This window comes from Ursus arctos, unplaced genomic scaffold, assembly GCF_023065955.2.
Source record: "Ursus arctos isolate Adak ecotype North America unplaced genomic scaffold, UrsArc2.0 scaffold_8, whole genome shotgun sequence".
NCBI lineage: Eukaryota > Metazoa > Chordata > Mammalia > Carnivora > Ursidae > Ursus > Ursus arctos.
The window spans coordinates 38,302,227-38,328,368 of NW_026623100.1; the positions used below are offsets into that span (position 1 = coordinate 38,302,227).

Here is a 26,142-nt window from a genome sequence, read left to right on the forward strand (position 1 = left end):
TTTATTTATTTGTCAGAGAACGGGACCGTGTGCACCCACAAGCCCGGGGAGCGGCAGGCAGAGGGAGAAGCAGACTCCCCGCTGAGCAGGGAACCCGATACGGGACTCGATCCCAGGACCCTGGGAGCATGACCTGAGCTGAAGGCAGACACTTCACTGAGCCCCCCCAGGCACCCTAGGGACTGCTGTCTTCTCGGTACCCCTGGGGTGTGCACAGCTGCTCACGAAAACAGTCACACAGGGAGCCCCCTCACGGCGTGACTTAGTGACATGTTCATAGGTTGCTTTTCCCAAAAAACAATTTAAATAACGGTATAACTGACGCGTCCACGGGTTGGCTCAAAGCAGGAACTCACGGGCCAGGGATGTGGTTTGTTTAGCATGCAAGGGGCCCCTTAAAATTTTGAAGGAAATTCTGACACCTGCTACAACGTGGATGAACCTTGAGGCTGTTCCACTAAGGGAAATAAGCCAGTCACAAAAGGACAAGTACTGTGCGATTCCACGTATATGAGGTTCTGTGTGCAGTCGCACTCCTCAGAGGGTCAGCGGGTGGAGTGGTTGTTGCCTTGGGCTGGGAGATGGGAGAGTGCTACACGTTTGGGACGAGAGGACGCCGTAGAGGCGGACGGAGTTCCGGTGGCGGCTGCGCGGCGATGGCAGTGGACTCACGCCCGGAAGCGCACGCTTCAGTGGTAAATTTTATGTCCTGTATATTTCACCGTGATTCAAAACATCAGATTAGATGCTCACATCTTTGAAAGGAGAGATTTCGTGTAAAAGTCTGGATCTCTGTTTTCTTCTTGTTAAAATTGGAAGAGGTGGCTGTACAAGGCTGAATTTCCCCAGGCAGTGGCTGACGGACAGAAGGCCTGGCTTCCTCCTTTTGAAGGAGCAAGTGCTTTTTCACGTGGCCGTGGTCCACACGGCTCCCCCGTTGTCCGTCTGGCCCACTGTCCTTATTTATCCTGCCTGGCTGGCTGCCTCTTTGGACATCTCCCTGCACTGATGTACTCATGACCACGTGTGTCTCCAGCCCAGGCATCTCCTGACCCCCAGATCCAGTCCACTGGGGCCTACACTGGCATTCAGCTGTTCCCAAGTCCCTCAGCCCCGACACGTTCCCAGTTAACTCGCCATGAAGCAACCCACAACCCACCCACTGTCCCCTGCCACAAAAGTGGAAATCCATTTAAGACTTTCTCCCTTCCTTCAGCCCCTAGAGTCAGATGGTCCCAAAGTCGCCTTTCTCCTCAGTTGTCTGAGTGCATTCCTCTTCCCGTGTCATTCCCCACCGGTGGCCCTAGTTCAGCACTTTATGCACTTCTGCTTGCTTTATGTTTGTTAGTGGTCTCCCTGTCACTCTCCCCCGCCCCGACCACCTGCTCCCCTTCTAGAGCAGGAAGCTGCTTAGGGAAGCCCCCTGTGTAGACTCCTTTGTGGAACCCCCTCCTTGAGTCTTTGTCCCCTCAAAGCCCTTCTCAGTCTGCCCTCCTTCCTCCCCTCTTCATCAGCTCCCAGAATTAGTTGGGGTTCTTAGGGGAGGTCAGCCACCTCGTTCCCCAGCTTCTGGGCCCTTTGCCGTGCCATAACTTTTTGGGAGCCAGGTCAGAGTTCTGGGAGTGAGTGGGGGCAGGGGGGGTGCTGGCTGAGGAGCCGTGCAGTGCAGAGCCCAAGGCCCTTGTTTTCCATGTTCTTTGAGAGCCTTCTTGAGATACAAGTCACAGACCCTACAATTCATCCATTCAAAGTATACAGTTCAGTGGTTTGGGGTATATTGCTAATTTTTAAAAATTGTGTTAACTTACACATAACATAAAATTGGCCATTTAAACCATTTTTAAGTGTATGGTGGTACCAACCACATTCATATTCTTATGCAGCCATCACCACACTATTTTCAAAACTTCATGAGTACAGAAACTCTGTACCCGTTAAATAATACTTCCCCATTCTCCCGTCCCTGTGCCCCTGGCAGCCACCGTTCCACTTCTTGTCTCTGTGAGTCTGACTGTTCGGGTACCCTTTGTAAGTGGAACCCTATACAGTGTGTGTTCTTTAGCGTCTGGCCTATTTCACGTAACGGGACGGAGAACCTGGTTCATCCACGTTGTCGCGTGAGTCCGATGTTCCTTCCTTTTAAAGGTTGACGACTCCTCCGTTGTATGGAGGGCACATTCTCTTTATCCGTATCTGTTGATGGACACTTGGCTTGTTTCCGCTGTTTGGCTGCTGTGAATAATGCTGCTCTGAACACGAGTGTACAGACACCTGTCCCGGTCCCTGCTCTCGGTCCCCTGGGGTATATTCCTAGGAGTGGCACTGCCTGGTCATATGGGAATGACATGTTTCACGTTTCGAGAAACTGCCAGAAACTTTCCCACGGCACCGAAGCCCTTGCTTTGTAACTAAAATCATACAGATAGCATTTTCTCTGCAAATATTTTAGGACTGCATAAAAAGAAATCTCTGACAATGTTTTGGCTCACAATTTTATCTATTTTTAGTTCTAAGCCTATGCAGCTCATCAATAACTTAGATTTTGTAGAAATTATTTTTTGTTTTGCTCTTAAAAAATAACGTTTGCGTTTCTTATTCCCTAACGATAATGGTCTCTTAGCCTGTGGTGGTTGTCGACACTGCCCTAAAGCCCCGCACCCCCCAGTCTGGTGGGCAGAGGTGAGGGGGGTGTGGCGTGCCAGGCAGAGGAGCGTGGGGGCCCGGCTCCGACAGTGAACGGTGCCCACCCGCCTCCCCGTCCCTGCAGGTGATCCGCAGGCACACGCTGGAGGAGAAGCTGCTGTGCCTGGTGCGGCACCGGGCGGGCCACCACTGCCAGAATGCGGTGATTGTCATCCTCATCCTGGCCTGGGAGGGCATCCCCCGCAGCCTCGGAGACACCCTCTACCAAGAGCTCACCGACACCCTCCGGAAGTACGGGAATCCCACAAGCCGGAGATGTGGCCTCAATGATGAGTACGTGGGGGAGGGGGTCCCCGCATGCAAGGGTGGGGGCGGCTGGGCCAGGTGGCGATTGGCAGGGCCTTGGGTAGCAGATGCAGGGGACTCTGCCCCACCCCCACCGCCCTGGGCCCTGTCTGTCCTGCTGTCAGGACTGTGATGAAAGCAGCTCCCCCACGATCCTGACCTGGGTTCTTCTGATGCTGGCGGGAGGGGGTCTCTTGTCCTGGCTCAGCTTCGCTGTAGACCCTCACACGGACCCTGGGGCTCTAATGGTGGAACAACTGTGGAAAAGTGTGTGATTGCCCCGCAAGCATACGGCCTCAGTGGTAGGCATCAAACCCGCCCTTCTAGGGTCTTTTCCCAATTTTTTAAATTAAGGTATTTTTAAAGTAAACATTCTTTCAGGTATACAGTTTGAAGACGTTTTTTAAAGTTTTTTTATTTAAATTCCAGTTAATTAACAGTGTAACAGTTTCAGGTGTACAAGTTTGAAGAGTTTGGACAGGTGTAGAACAGTTCCATCGTTCCCCCCAGTTCCCCTGCTCCCCTTTAGAAGCAAGTCCTTCCTCTGCCCTTGCAACCACCACTCGTGCTGCTTGTCCCCATGGGTTTGCCTTTGCCAGAATGCTCTGTAAACAGAACCAGCCCGAGCGTAGCCTTCCGGGTCTGGCTCCTTTCCCCGAGCACAGCGTTTCTGAGCCTCGTCTGTGGTTGTGAAAGCTCGTGCCTTTTCACTGCTGCATAGCACGCCCCCTGGATGCATCAGTGTTCGTTTATCCGTCCCCAGGTGAGGGCATCTGGATTGTTTCCAGATTTTCTTAGTCCTTGAATTATAATGTCAGTGTGGGTTTGTTGAAGGGCCTGTCAGCACCTGGGCCTGAAGGGAGTGGGCGTGTTCAAACCCCGTAGTTGGGGTTCCGTCCCTGTTTGCGTCGTCTGTGTCGGAAGCTGTCATGATATTAGAGTTAAGGCAAAGGATAGACCTTATTGGGGTTTTGACTAGATTCTTCCCACTTACCTCAAACCACCCATGAGCTTCTCCCAACAACAGACTCTTAGACCGTCAGGCTCGGGGGTGAGAGCAGAACGGGCGGCTCAGAGCGGACTCTCTGCCCCGGGACATTTGGGAAAGGAGTGGAAGGCGGGGAAGGATGTGGTCGCGGTCCCTGGGAGGCCACGGACGCCAGGTGCAGCAGGACCTCCCCCTGCAGAGGGAGGAAGATTCCCGAGCAGAAAGCGTCTGCGTGCCTCACGTGTGCGTGTGTTGCAGCCGGACCTGCGCTTGCCAAGGCAAGGACCCCAGCACCTGCGGCGCCTCCTTCTCCTTCGGCTGTTCCTGGAGCATGTACTTCAACGGCTGCAAGTACGCCCGCAGCAAGACGCCGCGCAAGTTCCGCCTTGCAGGGGACAACCCCAAGGAGGTGAGCAGAGCTCCACGGAGCAGCGGGGCCCTCCGACTCGTCCCCTCCCCTACTGTCGTCCATGGTCCAGTGGGGAGGGTGGATTAGCACGCCTGACTCAGAGGTGCGAAGAGGCACCTTCATTTTTTTTTTACCTAACCTTATCCTGCTGTGGAGTAAGGTATGCGGGTGGGGTGTGGGGAGTGGAAAATGAAACTTAACCAAGGGCAGGTACTCAGACTCTTCCAGCTTTAAAAATGTTCAAATTCCTCATCAGAATGTGACCCTCTTCCTGGGTCGTTTCTTCTCTTTATTCTTCCCCAGAGGTCTTTCGGGCGGTGGGAAGTTTAGCAGGAAGAGGAGCCTCGAGGCTGTGGGCCATTTTCTGGGGCCAGTTTAGACTTCCCAAAGTGACCCTCGTCCTACCTGGCTGCCAGGTGACCTCTCTGTGCGGTTGTCCCCCTGTCCGGGCCCTGGCTGTCTCCCAGCTGGGAGCCCGGCCTGGCGTCCACACAGTACGGCCTCTCGGTAGCCTCCTCATAGGGTCAGGCTGCCTTCTGCCCTGCCCCTTGCCCTCTGTGGCCCTGCTTGTAAAGGCCATCCCCAGAGCTGGGCTCCCCTCGGAGTTCAAATGCAGAGAAGGTACAGGCCGGTCTGGGCTCCCTGTTGTTTCCCCTTCAGCTCCCCCCGTCCTGCCTGAGCTGTGAGGTAGGTACTGGGTCGTGTTGTGGGGGTCTAGGCAACATCTTGATCCCTGGCTCTACCTTCCACATCTCCCTAAGCTCCTTGTACCAGAGGGTTTCCCCCTTTTCCACAGGTGTGGGGACTCCCCTTGGGCATGTGTTTTTCTACTGTGCATATAATAAACTTTAGGCTCAGAGTTCTCAGCCCTGCTTTTCAGAAGTAAAAGGAAGCATTTTCAAATGCAGAACGCTTTTTCCCCCTCAAAGCCTAGCTTTTGCTTTTTTTTTTTTTTTTTTTTTTTTTTAAGATTTTATTTAGAGAGAGGGAGAAAGAATGAGAGGAGGGGAAGGAGCAGAGGGAGAAGCAGACTCCCCGCTGAGCATGGAGCCTGATGCTGGGCTCAATCCCACAACCCAAGCTAAAATCAAGAGTCGGATATCCAACCGACTGAGCCACCCAGGTGCCCCCAAAGCCTGGCTTTTAGACTATTGCACAAGCTAGTCGAGCAGTCTGATTTGACCCTAGACTTTTAGTTATGGGGGCATCCGCCCTCCCCTGGAAGCAGCGAATGCAGCAGTTTCAATGAAGAGAGGAGCCCCTGGGCCGCGGGAAGTAAGAGCTACCAGGAGCGAAATGCACTGCTTTAATTTCTCTCACAGACTCGCCCTGTTCCCTCAGCTAGCATCTCTGTGCTTACATAGTGCTGAGCACTCTGGCCAGCACCTCACAGGGACGCGTCTCAGCCAGGCTCATGACACCCCAGCGTCTGGGCACTACTGCTGTCCACTTCACAGAGCAGGCACATGGCTTGCCCCAGGCCACAGGGCAGTAATGGCGAAGTCAGGCCTGGCTTTCCCCAGAGCTCACAAGCCTCAACCCTGTGCTGCATTGGCCTTGCACCCACTGTGTCGGTGGCAGCCCCTGGACCGTAGCCAGAGATCGGGGGTGGCTGGCCGCTCTGGCCGCCTGACTGGACGGACAGCGGAGCCATTAGTCCTGCTCTAACATTTCCACTTCTGGAAACTTGGTTCTTTTTCTCTTCTGTCTTCTCTTTCTTCTGTGTAAACTCTTCATGCCTGTGCTCAAGGCCTTCCAGGAGGCCACCCCGGCCTCACCCCTGCCGGCTCTACTTGCCACCCTCAGAGGGCCAGGCTGTGGCTACCTGAAACCTTGACCAAATGTAGCGGGGGTGCTGCTGCTCTGTCTGGGGCAGCACGAGCCAGTGGAACTTCTGTGAGGAGGGAAATGTTCTCTGTAAACGCACACAGCACGGGAGCCACGTGAAACCACTGAGCATTTGAAGTGTGACTGGTAAAACAGGGGCACTGAACTCTTGATTTTAATGTAAATTCATAGATACTTCCTTCAGTCGCAGCACACGGCTCGTGACCAGCACCCGCGAAGGCGCAGGGCTGGAGGACGGAGCTCTGGCGTGTGTGGCTGGCTGGGGGATTCCTAGCACAACCTCGACCCCCCCCTCGGCCTTCACTTACCTGTCTGTAGGAAGGAAAAGCCACACTTGTCGCTCCTGCTCCTACATGCCTCCCCCACCACCCCTCTGACCCAGGATGCCGAGCACTCAAACCGACCACCCGTCGTAGGGGTTGTGAGCGGTACGGAGCTGGAGCCGGGAAGAGCAGTGGCTGAGCAGTCCAGGTGGCTGGACCTTCGGGCCGCCACTTCTCCTCAGCGTCCATGGCACCAGGCCCCTCCCAGAGGGAACTCTGTAAAAACACCTGACGGCACCTTACTTCCTACCTTCCCAGCAGCCGCGCGATGGTTCTAGAATGGAGGTGGATTTCCAGCATATAGAATTTGCCAGCTGGGGCTGCTCTGGATACATGTGGCTGCTCTTCTCTCCACAGGAAGAAGTGCTCCGGAAGAGCTTCCAGGACCTGGCCACCGAAGTCGCTCCCCTGTACAAGAGGCTGGCTCCCCAGGCCTATCAGAATCAGGTACGAGGTCTGGGCCTTTCTCTGCCTGTATGTCATCCACATCTCCGTCCATGCTCCCTCAAGTCAGGAAGTGGGGAGACTGGGCTCCTCCCATTATGCTCCGTATGGGGAAAACGCAGCTAGAGATAGAGCAATGATTTTGGTCTCGAATAAGAGCCTTTCTTACCCTGAGCTAACTGCATCCCAGACCATCGCTCCTCTATCCCGTGCTTTTGTGCCTCTCCCCCTAGTAATCTCCCACCTCCTCTCGCCTGGCTTCTCCTGGGGATGCTCAGGTTTCTCTATCCTGTCACCCCTGCATCTCCCAGATGAGGTGAGGGGGACTTGAGATAACTCAGAAGGAAGTCATTCCTACAGAGGCTTCAGCCAGAAAGCCTACCTTCTGCAGCCCAAGCACAAGGCAGCCGTGATCGTTACCTAACCTCCCTCCCTCCAAGACCTAGCCTCCCCGGTGCAGAATCCAGCCACTGACCTCTCAGGTCACGCAAGCAGTTCTCCTTGGCCATCCACACAGGTGACCAATGAGGAAATAGCGATTGACTGCCGCCTGGGGCTGAAGGAAGGGCGGCCCTTCTCAGGGGTCACAGCCTGCATGGACTTCTGTGCCCACGCCCACAAGGACCAGCATAACCTCTACAACGGGTGCACCGTGGTAAGGAACCCTGGGCCTGTCACAGTGCCCCCTGCGGGATGATCCTGGGAGGGGAACTGGTTTGTGCAGACAGGTGGGCTCAGAGTAGGGAGGGACCCAGAGACCAGAGTCTCACTCCTCTGGGAGGCACCCTGCCAAACTGTCTGCTCCTGCTCGCTTCTCTGAGAAGTACGCAGACCGGAAGGCTCGGACCAGGCCGGCCTTGTCTCTGTGTCAGGTAGACGCTGCAGAGGGCCCTCTCTGGGACACCTGGAGGCCCTCGCTTATCTAAAGACGGCTCCAGGTCTCTGTGAACACTTGGATTTAAATCGGAACAATCTCTTGATTCACTCATTGAGCAAATGTTTATTGTGTCCCAGGTGCTGTTCTAGATGCTGGGGAATAAAATGGGCCAAGTCCTGCCCAACTGTATGTGAAACAGTTCACTACTGGTAGCGGTGAAGATGGAGGAGGGGGAGGGGGACGTGAGAGCAGACGCTGTTTGAAATGCCGTGGGCAGAGAGGCCTTTCTGACAAGGGGCAGCCGAGCTGAGACCTGAATGAAGCGAGGGAGTAAGGCACTGAGTGTGTGGGGTGGAGCGCAGCACACAGAAGGACCAGCACAGGCAAAGGCTCGGAGGCAGGCAGGGCTCCGGTCCCAGGGAGCCTGGAAGGCAGGCAGGGCTACGGGTTGTGCTCCAAGTGTGATGGGAAGCCCTGGGGGGCTCTTCAGCTGAGAGTGGTAGGATCTCGTTTATGAAGGTAGAAGCACGCTCTTGCTCCTGCAGATGGAGAATAAGTATGTGGGGGAGGGGGGAGAGAACTGGAGGAGGAGCCCAGTTCGAAGGCTGGGACGATGTCCAGGCTAGAGGTGATGCGGCTGGGGCAGGAGTGAGGGTGGGGAGGAGGGTAATTGGATGACTTTGGGTGATTTTGAAGGTACAGCCAAGGGGGGTTGCTGGTGGACAGATGCAGGATATGAGCAGGAAGGACTAGAGAACCACCCAAGACTTTTTGCTTGAGCCCCAGGGCGAGTGTTGGGGTGAGGCACTGAGCTGTAGACTAGCAGGAGGAGGCCAGTTTGGGGGGAAGCTGTTTTGAGAGGCCTGCTGTATGTGCAGGTGGGCGTGCGGAGCAGGCAGGGAGGGGCTGTCTGGGGAGCGCGTAGCTCAGTAACAGCCGCAAGGCCGGATGCAGGCAGCAGGGGAATGTGTGCAGTTGGAGAAGAGGAGAGGTTTGGGCCTGAGTAGGGACCCCCTTGAAGGGACGATGCCAGCTCTCTTCTTTGCTTTGTAACTGGGTCCTGGGCTGGCAGGGCTCCCCGGAGAACTGGGGAAGAGGCAGAGGCCCTGGCAATACATCTGAAAGGGGACTCCCCGAGGCTGGGTGTAGCTTGGGCCTGACGGCCCAGCCCTGAGATTTTATTTCTCTGCCTTGTCCTCCTTATGTCCAACACTCCCAGTAAGATGGGGCAGGCCCTGTCCAGGTACTGTGAGGGTTTCTAGCTGAAACAGAGTGAAAGGGAGGGACCTGCGGGATGTTAAGAGAGGGTCAGGGAAGGAAGAGGAGACCCAGGGATTGAAATTGAAAGGCCAGTCCATATTGGAAAACAGTATTGATAACAAGTGACAGTGGGAATGAATCTTCACAGAGATTACTTTACATGAGTAATTAAAATGAATAGTTTAGTATAAAAATGGGCAAAAGGCATAAAACGAAAAGAGGAAGACAGTTATATTAAAATATACTGAAGGTTTGTTTTACTCAAGTATGACATGAAGACACAGGAGTGTCGGGAGGGCAGAAGTTTATCCTCAGAGAGCCTTCAGAAGCACGTGCCCCACCGGGCCACGTGGCAGCACCAGGACTGGGCAGGAGGCAGAGGGGTGAGAGGGGAGAGTGTGGGCCCCCAGCCTTTATTGGAGATTTTGTGGGAAGGAGTAGGCAAGGCAGAGGAGTAAAGTGAGTAAGCGGAGGATTGGAGAGCTTGCATAGTTTCTGGGGGCTCTGGGCCATAGGCGTGGTGGCCGGTTGTCTTCCCTGGGCCTGGCTGATGTAGGCAGCGAGAGCACCGGCTCAGTACGCGAGAGTTTGGTCCAAGAAGAGTTGCCGGTGCGGGCTCTGGACTGGTTGGTTTGTATGTCAGAGTGCCCCCGAAGGAGGTCATTTGCTATCTCTAGGCATTAGCTAGTCTTGGGGAAGGACAGCCCCTCCAGAGTCAAGGCCCCAAATGCCAAAATATCAAGAACACAGAAAATAGTCAACACAAGAGTAAAGAGTAAACTTGAGGAAAAAAAAAAAAACAAACCTCATTAGTAAGCAGAGAAATGCAGACCCACAATGAGATACATTTCGATAATAAGCAAAATGTGAATGGCAAAATTTTAAGCAAAAGTGTAGGAAAATGAAAACTCCCCTTCTGCCAGTATGAGTGAAACACTGAGGAGAATCATTTTGGAGGGCAGTTTGGCAACATGTAGCCCTTTACTTCACAAAGTTCATTCCAAGGGATTATGTATTTTAGAAAATTTAGCTAAAAATACAGAAGTATTGTTTACCATAGGAAAAAACCGGAAACAAGTTTTAATGGCCATGAAGGTTTAAATGAATACGTTGAGACAGGAGAATATTATGCAAGTTCTTAAATCACAAAGGGGGAGAATAACACAGAAGAAAATATTCATACTGTGTTTAAAAAGAAGTTCCTATAAAGTTGTATGCGTAATGCAATCCTATCTAATTACCTGAAAGTGAGTGTGGGTATGTGTGTATGCAAATATGATGAACATGTTTATGGTGATTATTTCTGGAGGGTGCGATTATGGAGACAGTTATTTCCTTTTTGCTGGCCTAAGTCTACAAGTAGCACATGTAGTTTTTAATACAAAGTATCTTAAGAGCAAAAGGAGGCTGCGTGTGCAGGGCACGGAGGGTAACTGGTGTGGTGAGGTCTGAGGCTCAGTGGGGTGATGAGGTGTAATGACAGCAATGTTCCACTGGAGGGCAGAGCACCCCTGCCAGTCCTGACCGGGCCCCTTCCCAGCACATGACCTTGGGCCAGTCCTCGCTTCCCCTCTCAGCCGCATGAGGGTCCCAGGAGACAAAGTGAATGGACGTCCTTTGAAAGCTGTAGAGCACATTCTAAATGCTGGGATACTGTTACTCTGAACCAGGAGGAATGTGTTTTTAGACACTCTAGAAAGTGTGGATGGCTGGTGTTGGGATTGTGTGGGGAAGGGGGAGGTCTTCCATGCGGACGCTCAGCCCCTTCCTCCAGGCGCTCGGCTCCCCCAACCCCACGCGCCCTCCCTCTCTCTGCTTGGGGCAGGTCTGCACCCTGACCAAGGAAGACAATCGCTGCGTGGGCAAGATTCCTGAGGACGAGCAGCTGCACGTGCTTCCCCTGTACAAGATGGCCAACACGGACGAGTTCGGCAGTGAGGAGAACCAGAACGCCAAGGTGGGCAGCGGGGCCATCCAGGTGCTCACCGCCTTCCCCCGTGAGGTCCGGCGCCTGCCTGAGCCTGCCAAGTCGTGCCGCCAGCGGCAGCTGGAAGCCCGAAAGGCAGCGGCGGAGAAGAAGAAGATTCAGAAGGAGAAGCTGAGTACTCCCGAGAAGATCAAACAGGAGGCCCTGGAGCTGGCCGGCGTCACCACTGACCCAGGTGTGTGGGGAGAGGGTGCCCCCCACAGGTGGCACCGTCGGGGTGGGGGGTTGTGGCCCTGGACAGCTCCCTCCCTGCCCTGCTTCCTGCCTCGAGCTAGAACTCCAAAGTCCTGGGGCCTCTCTAGGCCATCTGGACCCCACGTTATCTTAACTTTCAGCGTGGTATCCGCAGCTGCCCCAGGACACCAGAGCCGGGGAGCCGGCGGCAGGGGGCTCTCATCTTCCCACAGCGGAGCTGGGCTTCTGCTCCAGCTTGCCCGAGCGTCTGCAGAGTGTGCCGTGGCCTCAGGCCCATGGGCTCTGCTAGCCACGCCTCCCGGGGCTTCCATGGGGCTGGGAAACCCTTAGGGGAGGAGAGAGCTTCCAGCCCCCGTCCTCTGGCCCTGGGCCTTTGTGGGCTGTGGTTCTCTCTGCTCCTTCTTTGTCTTGCCTGCTGTCTTCCCCAGGCCTGGCTCTGAAGGGTGGACTGCCCCAGCAAGGCCTGAAGCCCTCCCTCAAAGTGGAGCCGCAGAACCACTTCAGCTCCTTCAAGTACAGTGGCAACGCGGTGGTGGAGAGCTACTCGGTGCTGGGCAACTGCCGGCCCTCTGACCCCTATAGCATGAACAGCGTCTACTCCTACCACTCCTACTATGCACAGCCCGGCCTGACCTCCGTCAACGGCTTTCACTCCAAGTACGCTCTTCCGTCGTTCGGCTACTACGGCTTTCCATCCAGCAACCCTGTCTTCCCCTCACAGTTCCTGGGTCCTGGCACCTGGGGACACGGTGGCAGCAGCAGCAGTTTCGAGAAGAAGCCAGACCTCCACGCTCTGCACAGCAGCCTGAGCCCGGCCTACGGTGGTGCTGAGTTTGCCGAGCTGCCTGGCCAGGCTGTTCCCACGGACACCCACCATCCCACTCCTCACCACCAGCAGCCTGCTTATCCAGGCCCCAAGGAGTATCTGCTTCCCAAGGCTCCCCAGATCCACCCAGCATCCAGGGACCCCTCTCCCTTTGCACAGAGCTCCAGCTGCTACAACAGACCCATCAAGCAAGAGCCAGTAGACCCGCTGGTCCCGGCTGAGTCTCTACCCAGAGACCCTGGTAAGATGGGCAAAACACCTTTGCCCGAGGCTTCTCAGAATGGGGGACCCAGTCACCTGTGGGGACAGTACTCAGGAGGCCCAAGCATGTCCCCCAAGAGGACTAACAGTGTGGGTGGCAGCTGGGGTGTGTTCCACCCTGCGGAGAGCCCTGCCATCATCCCCGACAAGCTCAGTTCTTATGGGGCTGGCTGCCTGACCCCTTCCCACTTCTCGGATGGCCAGTGGGGGCTGTTCCCTGGCGAGGGGCAGCAGCCAGCCCCCCAACCTGGAGGACGGCTTCGAAGCAAACCGTGGAGCCCCTGCAAGTTTGGGAACAACACGTCGGCCTTGGCGGGGCCCAGCCTGACTGAGAAGCCTTGGGCGGTTGGGGCCGGGGATTTCAGCTCTGCCCTGAAAAGCGGTCCTGGGTTCCAAGACAAGTTGTGGAGCCCCCTGAAAGAAGAGGGAAGGATTCCAACCCCAGGGGCAAGCCAGCTGGACAAAGCCTGGCAGTCCTTCGGCATGCCCCTGGGCTCCAGCGAGAAGCTCTTTGGAGCCCTGAAGGCGGAGGAAAAGCTGTGGGATCCCTTCAGCCTGGAGGAGGGGACTGCCGAGGACCCCCCCAGCAAGGGGGCGGTGAAGGAAGAGAAGAGTGGCGGGGCGGAGGAAGAGGAAGAGCTCTGGTCCGACAGCGAACACAACTTCCTGGACGAGAACATCGGCGGTGTGGCCGTGGCCCCCGCGCATGGCTCAATCCTCATCGAGTGTGCCCGCCGGGAGCTGCATGCCACCACGCCCCTCAAGAAACCCAACCGCTGCCACCCCACCCGCATCTCGCTGGTCTTCTACCAGCACAAGAACCTCAACCAGCCCAACCACGGGCTGGCCCTCTGGGAGGCCAAGATGAAGCAGCTGGCGGAGAGGGCCCGGGCGCGACAGGAGGAGGCCGCCCGGCTGGGCCTGGGCCAGCAGGAGGCCAAGCTCTACGGGAAGAAGCGCAAATGGGGGGGTGCCATGGTGGCTGAGCCCCAACACAAGGAGAAGAAGGGGATCGTCCCCACGCGGCAGGCGCTGGCCGTGCCCACAGACTCAGCAGTCACCGTGTCCTCCTACGCCTACACGAAGGTCACTGGCCCCTACAGCCGCTGGATCTAGGTGCCAGGGTGCCAGGGAGCCAGCGTACCTCAGCGTCGGGCCCGGCCCGAGCTGCCTCTGTGGTGCTTTTGCCCTCACACCTGGGGGCGGGTTGGGGGTGCAGAAGTCTTTTTATCTATATATACATATATAGATATGCATATATATGTATTTATGGTCCAAACCTCAGAACTGACCCGCCCCTCCCTTCCCCCCACTTCCCCAGCACTTTGAAGAAGAAACTACGGCTGTCGGGTGATTTTTTTCGTGATCTTAATATTTATATCTCCACGTTGGTTCCCCCCCCCCTTGTTTGGGGGCTTTTATTTCCTCTTGTTTTTAAAACTCTATCCTTGTATATCACAATAATGGAAAGAAAGTTTATAGTGTCCTTTCACAAAGGAGTAGTTTTAAATTCCATTTAAAATGTGTATTTATTGGATTTTTTAAAAAGCGAAAATAGTAATGGTAAAGGATCGGCAGGAAAGGCCAAAAGCGCTCCTTCCTGCCCCGTCTTGCTGGACCCAGCGAGCCTGGCCCTCTTGGGAGCTGGCAAGGTTCTCGCAGCCCTCTGCCCCTCATGAGCCAAGTGCAGACTGTAGCCACCCGGTCCATCCCTCCTGACAGATACGCCTTCCCTTCAGGGGAGGGAGCCCTCGGGACAGCTTCTGTCCTCTCAGTGGGATGGGAGAATCTGGAGAAGAACACCTGGGGTCCCTTTTCCAGTCACCGGCTTGGCGTGGGGGGCGGGGGGCGGGAGGCAGGTGCACGCCCAGGCCAGGCCCTGGAGATGCTGGCGGCGATCTCCCCCAGAAACCAGGTTGGAAGTAGACAGCTTCAAGCTTGCTAGTCTCCACACTGAATCCTCTCTGTCCGTTACAATAGATCAAGTCACATGATGTCACGGTTCCCTAGGCAGCACCTCCTTGATGGAGCTGGAGTTGAGAGGCTCTTAGGAGCCATTTCCACCGGGTTGACAAGCCAATGAATACTGGGCTGAAGGAATTTGTCTTAGTGGCGTTTTTTTTTGTTTTGTTTTTTTTGTTTTTTAATGCCCCAAAGCCTATGCTGTTATTGAAAAAGGGCTACTGTATCTCTAAAACAAGAAGTTGAACCCAAGCTGTGAAAAGCCGGCGTTGGCCCGTCGCCCGGCGCGCGGCGCTGTGCAGAGCCTGGTGCTGTCGTATCGTGCTGGGACTTCCTCGGCTCTGGGGCGGGTCGCGTCCTGCAGGGCTCAGCACGCAGTGTAACAGCAGTGAACGCATCTCTCTCTTCCTGGATTTCCACATTGGACCCTGGTGCAGGCCTCACCACCCAAGCCCACCCCCTCCCCGCCCTCAGGGGCGGGGGTGGGCTTGCACTTAGCAATTTTAAAATGCAGGAGTCCAACGTTTTCAGCAGGTAGCTATGAGTTTCCTCCCTAATTGGTGCCATTTCTCTATTCGATCATCTTCTCCTTTCCCTCCTTTCCCCCATCCACCCACTTTAACTTGCCCATTCTAAAATTCTGGTGCATTCGTTCAGTTCTTTGAAATGAGAATGTGGTGCTTCATTTTTGCAACATTGTGGAGAGAGGTTGGGCCTGACTGGTGGAAGCAACATTCGTGGACAGCAAGACAGACGTCCTGGCGTGCGTGTTTCTCCTGTGGTGTGAGCGACGTTGCCATCAAGCTGCCCGTGTGGATGTGTGTGGTGAGTGGGAGGCTTACAGCAGGACACGCAGAGGGGAGTATGGCCACACAGTGAATGAGAGCCAAGCCCTGAGATACATGTCCGGTATTTGTCGAGCAGTTTTATTCAGATGTGGGTCTTCGTAAAACGAGTCTAACAATCAGATGACGATGCTAAAGGCGAGTTCCTGAGCTTCCAGGTGCCTTGTAAGAGCTGAGAACCGACCCGCTGGGTGTTTGCTGCAGCTGGTCAGAAGCACTGGCGGAAAGTCGCTGTAAGACGTCCTGAGCATTTATGTGGTCTGGTTTTAACTGTACATAGTGAAAGATTTTTTTAAGCACTTTTGCCTAGATTTAAACAGCAACTTGAAAAAAAAAAAGTATGTTTTAACATGTAATTGTGGGAGAAATTGTAAATAGTAGCTGAATATTTAACGTGCTTTGTCTATCCTTCACTTTTACCATATTCTGTAAAGTTGCATTTATTTTACAGGACAAAAATGAAATATTATTGCTTTTGAAATAAATACCCAAGAGCTTATCAGGATTTAGAATTATTCAGAACTCAGATTTATAGGAAAACCTCTGACCTTCAGTTTGACAAGCTAAAGGAAGCAGAGTCTTTAATAAGCATGCTAAGTTTCTAGTTTTGAGGAACAGTTGGGTCCTTTAAATGCTATTTTGCTTATCGCGTCAGTACTTTTATGCAGGTCTCATTTGACTCCGTGCTTAGGTAGATGCGGGGGTGCCTTGAAAACTTCATTTTAAATGATCTTAAGCAAGAAATACAATATTTTACGAAACATTTGGAGAATGTGACCGTCTGTATGACCCGGGAAAACCCCAGGTTGGCTGTTGGTTTGGAAGGTCCCGAGTGTAACCCAGGTGATTTGGATACTTGGCATGTGTGAATCTTCCCGACGTCTGTTAAATATCCTCTTCCCCTCGTCACCCTTTGGTAGCAAAGCCATTAGATGAAAGGAGAAACCGATACAAGCTCAAAGCATGCGATGTCTGTCCCCGCAGCCCCAACAGCCTTTGGTCCGTAACTAACTCTCTAGACTAGCACACAGGCTGCTGAGAGGTGAGTCAAGAGGCAGTCTCCATTGGATGTCCCCGTTCCCCTCAGAATGCTGTTTCAGAAATTAGGTGGTGCTGTTGCCATGCTCGAGTCCGTGCTGATTTTTACACACTACATGTATAACCTACCTCAAATCTCAGTCATTAAAATTAGCATGCTTTAGACGTATATTTAAAAAGTAACTATGCACAGCTCCTTATTCCCCCCCTTGCTGCTGAAGGTTTCTTAAAGAGAAAAATCAAATTTTTATTTTTTACTGGCACTATCATTTTTTAAGTCCTAAAGATGATTAACAGACATTTTTATCATGAGAAGAAAAATAAAGCCATTGCAACTAAAGAACCTACAGCATGACCAAGTGTTAGAGTACTATTATAGCAATGAGAAACGACGGAGTCCTAGAGTCCTCTCCCCAGTGTGCCCTGTCCACAGACACCATCCACACGCACTGCGAAGATCTGGTCTCCCCCTTTGTTTGGTTTCCCCTGCCTTTTGCATGCAAGGGAAGTGCTTGCAAAGTTCTGTGCTAAGAGATTTTTAAACTCATCAATCGCTTTGCGGCAGGTTCTCACAAAATAACTGGTGCTAGCTCAAGACCCCGTTATCAGAAATCGTGACTAAAGTTGTTTCATGGATTTTGAGGTTTTGTTGTTTCTGTTGTCGTTTGAGGTTTTTTGGGGTTTTTTGGCCAGGGCTTAAGTTTCCCACACGCTGGCCTCGTGGGTACTGCTTGCCCTCTCGCCGGGGTGACCGGTGCGCATGGAAAGAGATCGTACCCTGCCCCCTCCTGGTCCTTCCACCAGCCTCTTTTGGAAACGGTAGTTTACAGAGCAAGGGACTTTTAAAGTGCTAAAGCCAGGAAAGGAGCCGAGCTCAAGTGCTTTGTATCAAACAGCGCTAGATGCGTGAGGACAGTTGTTGAGGAGTAGACGGTAACCCGGTCTCATGGAGAGAAATCCAGCCCGACTTTGTGAAGTTGCGCCGCCGCCAGATCTCAGAACCAAGGCGACGCTGGGGGAAGAGTTCAGTGATCTCCCTGACGTGCCTCAACCGTCTCTTCCCTTTTGTTACTGAAGTGTGTTTTATGGACTAGCAAGCATTTTTATGAATTGAAATAGTCTAAATAAAATGGTGCTATGGTGTTTTAATGTGACTGTCCCTGATCCTGTCCTGCTGCGGTGCTATCAAGGTTCTGAAACCACAACCAACCAAAAACAAGGTGGGCTCCAGTCTCTCTTGGCTTCCCCCTCCCCCTTTTGGTGCTGTCTCCTTAGACCTCTGTTTACCGTGCTGAAACCTGCTCTGAGCAGTTTTTCTGTCTTGTTTTATTCTTCTTCCCTTGGTGGCCGGACACAGAAAGGCAGGTTCCGACGGCAGCTAGCTCCCTCACGTGACGGGAGTGGCCCGCCTGGCGCGGCAGGTGCTCTGCTGACACCTCTGTCCTCTCGGGCCTGATGAGAAAGGAAGGGTGAGGGCTTTTTTTTTTCTTCCCCTCGTTTCTGAGGAAGGGGAGTCTGGTACTCTTGCTGCCCCTTCTAACATGGCAGGCATTCTCGTAGTTTCTTCCTGCAGCCCAGGGTGCCAAGTAGGCACCCCTGAGGGGCTCAGAGGCACTCACATACCAAGGTGTTCCACGTGGACCTCCTTCCTCCCCTGGCGCTGCCAGGCCACGGCGGGCGGCGGGCTCGTTCCTTTGCTCCTCACAGCCCTTGGCCCAGCATTGCTCCTGCCTGTCTCTCCTCGTGTTCCCACCGAAGGAAGGAGCTTTCTTTGCTCACTTGATGCCACTGAGGCTGCTTTTTAGTTGGTGCTACTCTACATTTTCTCTTGGGTCCACATAAGTTGATGTTTGGAAAACGTAACAGGAAGCTCCATCTTGTGTCATCCACTGTCACGGTAATTTTTTTAAATACCTCAAAAACAGGACATTGTGACAACTTCAGTAAAGTAGATTCCGTGAGGGTCTGACACCTGCAGGTGGTCCATCTGATGACTGACTTGACCTTAAAGAATCTGGGGTCACTGTATTTTTCACTCGTCAGCAGTTAATCATGGCAGAACATCTGAAGGAAGGAGTGTGGCTGACTTCATTGTGTGTGCTTTGTACGTTTTGCTTTCGGATAAAATGTGAATCTCCTGTGCCCGTCTCATTGAGCTTTTTCAGGCATTGTTGCTGTCATTGGAAATGGCTTCCTCAGAACCTACTTTACTAGCCAGCTGCGTCTGCTGTAGGACATGGCCAACTTCGACATGCCCTGGACCAAAAGTTTTTGAGGTGCACATCCCAGCACGGGTTATACCGCCCCCCACCCACGCGTGCGTAGAGCGTTTCCACGTGAGACCCTGTCTCGGCGCTCCCGGCCCCTCCTCCCACAGAGCAAAGCAATAGGCTTCTCCCCCGAGCAGAGGCTGCAGCACAGAAACGCGAGGTCTAAAGTCGCTTTTTGCCGAAGGACCAGTGAGTGATTGGCCGACTTCCTCAGTTGCTTCTATTCTGATATCAGGGATGCTTTTTGTAGCGGTATCATTTGCGCTCTTCTCATTTTGACTACCCGTCGTCATTCAGGGAAAACTCATCACTATTCACATGGGGATTTAAAAGATACTATTAGGCTCATTTGAACATCCAAAGTTTCTTGATTCCGGTACCTTTTTTTTTTTTTTTTTTCTTTTGAGGGGAAAAAGGAGGAGAAAAACAGGAGTGATGTCATTTCTTTTTCGCATATTCTAATTATAAAAAGAAATAAGGGCAGGTCATATTGTGGCATATTAATGCATTAGACTTAATCTAGAACCCCTGTAGCTTTTTGATGTGTTTTATTTCTTCTTTGAATTCCTGTTTGGTTACTTGGCTTCCAATGGAGGTGAACTTAACAACCATACTTGAATATCCCGTCTTGACTTTGTAACTGTGGCTACTTGAAATGAAGTTTATCTGGGGTTGATGGATGAATGGTAGATTTTTGCAATGTCTCAAGGCAATAGGATGTGTATTATTAAACTGTAGATATTCTTAGTACAGTAAATTTATGCTGATAATTTTATTTTGTATAATTTTTACCTTTTTGTTAATATTTTTTCCTCCCACTTTCTTGGTTTGCCTCCTGAGCTACCCCTCCTTACCCTCCCTTCTCCCCCAGTGTTTCAGTAAATTTTAATTTAGGGTGCCTAGAAATTGCAAGTATGTATCCTTTTTTTGATTTGTATTTTATTATAATTTACACAAACAGCTGGGTTTGTGAACTGTATTACTCCTGGTATCTTTAAAATATTGTGGGTGTTTTAATAAATTTTATATTTATTTTTTGCACTCAAATTCAGAGTGGGTCATTTTTTCCCCTCTTGCTCTCCAGCCCCCCCCCCCCCCCCTTGAGCCAGGCCCAGACTGTGGCACTTAAGGTTCCCTATAGCCCTGCGCTCCCACTGTCCATTGCGGATGTGCCACTGAAGCCCTCACTAACAGCAGCCGAAGAGCCTGGCCCGGTCTCCTCCTGCCCCCTGCGTAATGCTCAAGGCCATCAGCTTTTAGAGCGCATATCCAGGGGCAAAAGGGAGATGGCCCTTTTCTCATCTATGTTTCTGCTTTTCTTTTTTCCCCTTTTATCCCTTTTTCAATTTGGAGACCCCCCCATTAAGATTGTTCACTTCTGATGTAATATTTGCTAAAGAATGGCTGAAGCCAGCTTCGTTCTGATGACCTGAACACCCCGTGTAGTAGGAAGAGCCAAATATGGAGCCCGAGATTTTTTGGTCTGTGGGGAGAAGAGCATTCCCATAAGGCCCCCTTTTAATTCAGATCGCCAAGCCTGCTGCAGCAAACGTGGTTCTAAGAGGGAAGTTGATAGCAATACAGGCCTACCCCAAGCAGCAAGAAAAATCTCAAACTAACCTTACAATTAAAGGAACTAGAAAAAGAAACAAAACCCAAAACCAGCAGAAGGAAGAAAAGAAGATTAGAGCAGAAAGAAATTATATAGAAACAAAAAGGAACAGACCAATGAAACCAGGCGGTGATTCTTTGAAAAAAATCAACAAAATTGATAAAGCTCTAGCCAGACTCATTAAAAAAAAAAAAAAAAAAGACAGACTCAAAATCACTAATGAAAGAGGAGAAGTAACAACCAACACCACAGAAATATAATTGTAACAGAATATTATGAAAACTCATATGCCAGCAATCTGGACAACTTAGAAGAAATGGGTAAGTTCCTAGAACTAAAGAAGAAATGGAAGATTTGAACAAAGCAATTGCCAAAAATGAAATTGAATCAGTAATCAGAAAACTCCCGACAAAAGTCCAGGACCGGAAGGCTTCATAGGAGACTTCTACCAAACATTTAAAGAAGAGTTAATACCTATTCCTTCTCAAACTATTCTAAAAAATGGAAGAGGAAGGAAAACTTCCAAATTCATTCTGTGAGGCCAGCATTACCCCGATACCAACACCAGATAGACACTACAAAAATAATAATACAAGCCAATATCTAATGAACATAGGTGTAAAAATCCTCACCAAATATTAGGAAACCAAAGCCAACAATACATTTAAAAAATCATACACCATGATCAAGTGGGATTTACTCCCAGGATGCAAGGTTTGTTCAATATTTGTAAAACAATCAACATAATATATCACATTAATAAAAGAAAGAATAGGGGCACTTGTGTGGCTCAGTCGGTTAAGTGTCTGCCTTCAGTTCAGGTCATGATCTCAGGGTCTTATGATTGAGCCCCATGTTGGGCTCTCTGCTCAGTGGGGAGTCTGGTTCTCCCTCTCACTCTGCCTCTGTGCGCTCTCTCTCAAATAAAATTGTAAAAAAAAATAAAAGGATAAAAACCATATCATTTCAATAGATGCTGAAAAAGCATTTGACAAAGTACAACATCCATTCATGATAAAAACCCTCTGCAAAGTAGGTCTAGAGGGACTATGCCTCAATGTAATAGAGGCCATGTACGAAAAATCCACAGCAAACATCATACTCAATGGTGAAAAACTGAGAACTTCTCCTAAGGTCAGAAACAAGCCAAGGATGTCCACTCTAACCATTTGCATCCAACATAGTACTAGAAGTCCTAGCCACAAGCAATCAGACAACATAAAAGGCATCCAAATTGGTAAGGAAGAAGTAAAACTTGCAGTTTACAGATGACCTGATACTCTATATAGAAAACCCTAAAGACTCCACCAAAAAACGACTAGAACTGATACATGAATTCAGTAAAGTCACCGGATACAAAATCAGGGTACAACAATCTGCTGCATTCCTATACACTAATAATGAAGCAGCAGAAAGAGAAATTAAGAAAACAATCCCATTTACAATTACACCAAAAACAACAAAATTCCTAGGAATAAACTTAACCAAGGAGGTGAAAGACCTGTACTTTGAAAATTACAAAACACTAATGAAAGAAACAGATGCAAACAAATGGAAAGACATTCCATGCCCATGGATCGGGAGAACAAATACTGTTAAAATGTCTATACTATCCAGAGCAATTTTAAGATTTAATGCAATCCCTATCAAAATACCAACACCATTTTTCACAGATCTAGAACAAGTGATCCTACAGTTTGTATGGAACCACAGAAGACCCCGAAAGGCCAAAGCAATCTTGAAAAAGAAAAACAAAACGGGAGGAATCACAATCCCAGATTTCAAGTTATATTACAAAGTGGCAGTAATCAACACAGTATGGTACTGGCACAAAAACAGACACATGGATCAATGTGACAGGATAGAAAACCCGGAAATAAACCTGCAATTAATGTGGTCAATTGATCTTTGACAAAGGAGGCAAGCGTATGTAATGGCAAAGAGTCTCTTCAACAGATGGTGTTGGGACAACTGGACAGCTACATGCAAAAGAATGAAACTGGACCACTTCCTTACACCAAACACAAAAATAAGCTGGATTAAGGACCTAAATGTGAGACCTGAAACAAACAAAACAAAACAAAAAATCCTAGAAGAAAGCACAGGTGGTAATTTCTCTGGCATTGGCCATAGCAACATTGTTCTAGATAGGTCTCCTGAGGGAAGGGAAATAAAAGCAAACACAAACTACTGGAACTACATCAAAGTAAAGAGCTTCTGGACAACAAAAGAAACAACCGACAAAACAAAAAGACAACCTGCTGACGGGGAGAAGATAATTGCAAATGACATAACCGATAAGGGGTTAATATCCAAAATATATACAGAACTGATACAACTCAACACCAAGAAAACAAATAATCCAATTAAGAATGGGCAGAAGACACGAACACCCATTTCCCCAAAGGAGACATCCAGACGGCCCACAGCCACACGAAAGGGTGCTCATCAGGGAAATGCAAATCAGAACAGTGAGATACACCTCACACCTGTCCGAGTGGATAAGATAAACACAAGAAACAACAAGTGTTGACAAGGATGTGGAGGAAAAGGAACGCTTGTGCACTGTTGGTGGGAACGCAAACTGGTGCAGCCACTGCAGAAAACAGTACGGAGGTTCCTCAAAAAATTAAAAGTAGAATTACCATATAATCCAGTGATCATACTATTGGGTATTTACCCAAAGAATAGGAAAGCACTGATCTGAAAAACACTGGCCCAACGTTTATTTATTTATTTATTTTTAAAGATTTTATTTATTTATTTGACAGAGACAGACAGCCAGCGAGAGAGGGAACACAAGCAGGGGGAGTGGGAGAGGAAGAAGCAGGCTCCCAGCAGAGGAGCCTGATGTGGGGCTCGATCCCATAACGCCGGGATCACGCCCTGAGCCGAAGGCAGACGCTTAACCGCTGTGCCACCCAGGCGCCCCCTGGCCCAACGTTTATTGCATTTTTTTTTTTTTATAATACCCACATTACGGAAGCAACCGAAGCATCCAGTGAGAAAGGAATGGATACAGAAGAAATGGTGTGCGTATATATCTGTATATATACACACTGGACTGATCCTCAGCCATAAAAAAGAATGAAATCTTCCCATTTACAACAACATAGACAGATACAGAGGATATAATGCCAAGTGAAATAAATCAGTCAGGGAAAGGCAAACACCATATGATTTCACTCATATGCAGAACTTAAGAAACACAACAAATGAACAAATTTTAAAAAAGGAAACAAAAAAACCCCCAGACTCTTAACTATAGAGAACTGGTGGTGGCCAGAGGGCAGGTGAGTAGGTGGACGAATGAAATAGGCGAAGGGGACAGAGGGCATGCTTGGCGTGAAGAGCACTGAGTAGTGTATAGAATTGCTGAATCACTGCATTGCACACTTGAAACCAACATAACACTCTATGTTAATGATACTGGAAATAAAAAAATTAAGTTAAAAAAAAAAGTGCTGCCCCCTTTACAACAGTCATCTGAAGTGCAGCCCTCTGTGCCCCACTTTAGGGAAGATCAGAATAAGCCTTCCCACACTGCGGTCAGAGCATACACTAACCTCCACACGGCCTGCAACAGACCGTCCAGACGGAGCCCATTGTGCAGGAATAAACAAGACGGAGGGCCAAAGATGGAGTCAGTGTTGTCAGCACTCCCACAGTTGCCTAGTACTTCCCCGTATGGATGTAGCCGCATTTAATCATCCATATATTATTATTGAACTCTAAGATCCCAACTTTTTACAATTATAAATGGAACCAATCTACGTCGGCCTCCATAAGTCCCACCTACTGAATTTCTTTCTACTCTAAGAGGCAGCCCCAGGACTACATCCTTAATTCCCTGAACCTCCTGGGGACATAGCTCTAGATCCTATCCTACCTGCCCTTACCATGCCCCATCTGTACAGACACGGCATCGTTCCTTATATGGGGATCCCTAGAAATAAACACTGCCTTCCGGATGTGATCCGGCTGACCTGAGCCAAACAGGGACACCACAGAGTCCCATGTTCTGGACGTGCCATCCTTACAAATGCATGCCAAGGCTCATTAACTTTTCAAGCAGCTGAGTCATGCTCAGGGCTGTGTGGCTCAGTGAAAAGAACATGGATGGCCCTTTAACGTCCCGATTGTGTGATGGGGAGATGAAATGGCTCATCTCCTATGTCATTTTGTCTGTAAAATAGGCTGAGGACACCAGGTAAGACTGATACGAGCAACAAAAAATACTACACAAGTAAAGGTGCCAGACATTCGGGACACGTCAGGTAATAGAACCTATATCGTTATTACTCTTGGCACAAGTCCAAGATGTAGTGACCTCAACCTCTTATGTGAACTCCTGTCAAGTCCACCAACCTCCAGCCTTCCTAATCCATCCCGTGTTTTTAATTCTACACACAGCACCTGAAGTTTAGCTGTTTTGTTTTTTTATGAGAGAGAGAGAGAGAGCGTGTGCGCGAGCGAGCGAGCACACAAGCAGGGGGAGGAGACAGAGGGAGAAGCAGGCTCCCCGCTGAGCAAGGAGCACGATGAGGGACTTGATCCCAGAACGTTAGTATCGTGACATAAGCCAAAGGCAGCACTTAGCCAGCTGAGCCACCGAAGTTTAGCTGTCTTAGACTGCTCAACTCCTCCTTCCTGTGCGTGTTGAGTCCTAGCTTTGTCCATATTGATTTATGCTGCCCAGCTACGCAAACTTGCTCAACAACCTTATCACAGGCTCATCGGCTGATGCTCTTGGGGCTCCTTAAGCTTGGAGAGCTGTTAGGCGTCCATGTCTCCCGTAGTACTCACAGTAATTGGCACTCACCATCGGTTAGAGGACAGGAACCCTTTAGTACCCCCGAGGCATGGCGGTTTTGCCACAACTACATTCACCGCCGAGAAACCTCACATTCTTATCAGAGCCACGAGGTCCCCACCGAAGATGTGAGCAAAGCTTCTTCAGAGTCTAGGTCCCTAACCCCCTCCCCACTCACACGTCCAGAAGCTTTGGCAGAGGCCTACTCTCCCTATCACTGAGAAGCCCAATCCCAGGCCCCACGAGCTTGCCCAGTTTCCCTTCCCTGTCCTCCAGCATCTTCCCGTGCTTCTCTCTTCACACACTGATCCCTCCTCCTCAAGGCTCACCCCGCACGCCGCTGCTTTCCATCCAGCTGCCCCTAGGCTTCCCCTCTACGCCCTGCCCCAGCAGTCCCCCCCCCCTGCGCTCCTCTCCTGTCTGCGCGCAGGGACCGCGCGGTGCTGCTCCGTCCTCGTGCTCCCCGCGGTTCTCACTGCTCTCCATCAACACCACACTCCTGCAGGCATGGACCACATCCCAGCCCCAACTTCCACACCTCCCTCCCACTCCGAGAGAGCTTTGAGGCCAATGCGTCCATCCTCACTGACTTCTCTGAAGCTTAGACTCCAAATGCCCTGGAAATCCTTCGCTCCACTGGACTACCAGTGACATTCCACTGTCCCCAGAACTTGAAGCTCTCTGGCCCTCTCCTTAGGTGGCTCTTTGTGCCCTCATGTCGTTTAAACACATAGGACATGCACCCCCATTGCTGGAAAGACGGCAGAGGAGGAGGACCCTAAGCGCACCTCTCCCAGGGATACAACTAGGTACCTCACATGGGTGTGAGTAACCCAGAGGACGACCTAGGAGAACGAACGCCACAGCTCAATGTAGATCGGAGGCCACATGGAGGAGGGTAGGAAGGGCAGAGACATGGTGAGAAGTTAGCTAGACCCTGGGACTGTCCGAAGGAGGGAGGGACCCACAGTACAGAGAGGGGAGAAAAACAGATGATCGCACCAGCGAGCCCACATGGGGAAGACAAATCCCCGTAACATTTGGCTTTGAAATCCAGAAGGGCCAAATTTCATGAGTTCTTACAAGGAGGATTTAAAACCTGAAATTTTAAAAATCAGCGGGCTCTGCTCTGGAAGAGCCAGGAGCACAAAAGGAAACTGAGTCCCCACCCCTAAGGAGACAACAGAATAAACAGC

The 26,142-nt window shown here is 50.8% G+C and overlaps 1 protein-coding gene across 2 annotated transcripts in view; it reads left to right on the top strand.

Moving 5' to 3' along the window:
- TET3 (tet methylcytosine dioxygenase 3) overlaps nt 1-19,568 on the top strand; it is a 100,093-nt gene extending 80,525 nt beyond the window's left edge. For both annotated transcript variants that reach the window (XM_026482689.4, XM_026482705.4), the window contains 6 exons: nt 2,768-2,976; nt 4,235-4,385; nt 6,914-7,003; nt 7,518-7,655; nt 10,963-11,299; nt 11,748-19,568. In XM_026482689.4, coding sequence (XP_026338474.2) covers nt 2,768-2,976; nt 4,235-4,385; nt 6,914-7,003; nt 7,518-7,655; nt 10,963-11,299; nt 11,748-13,522 — 2,700 coding nt within the window. In that variant the 3' untranslated portion in view covers nt 13,523-19,568. The remainder of the gene's footprint in view (nt 1-2,767; nt 2,977-4,234; nt 4,386-6,913; nt 7,004-7,517; nt 7,656-10,962; nt 11,300-11,747) is intronic.
- The last annotated feature ends 6,574 nt before the right edge of the window (nt 19,569-26,142 follow it).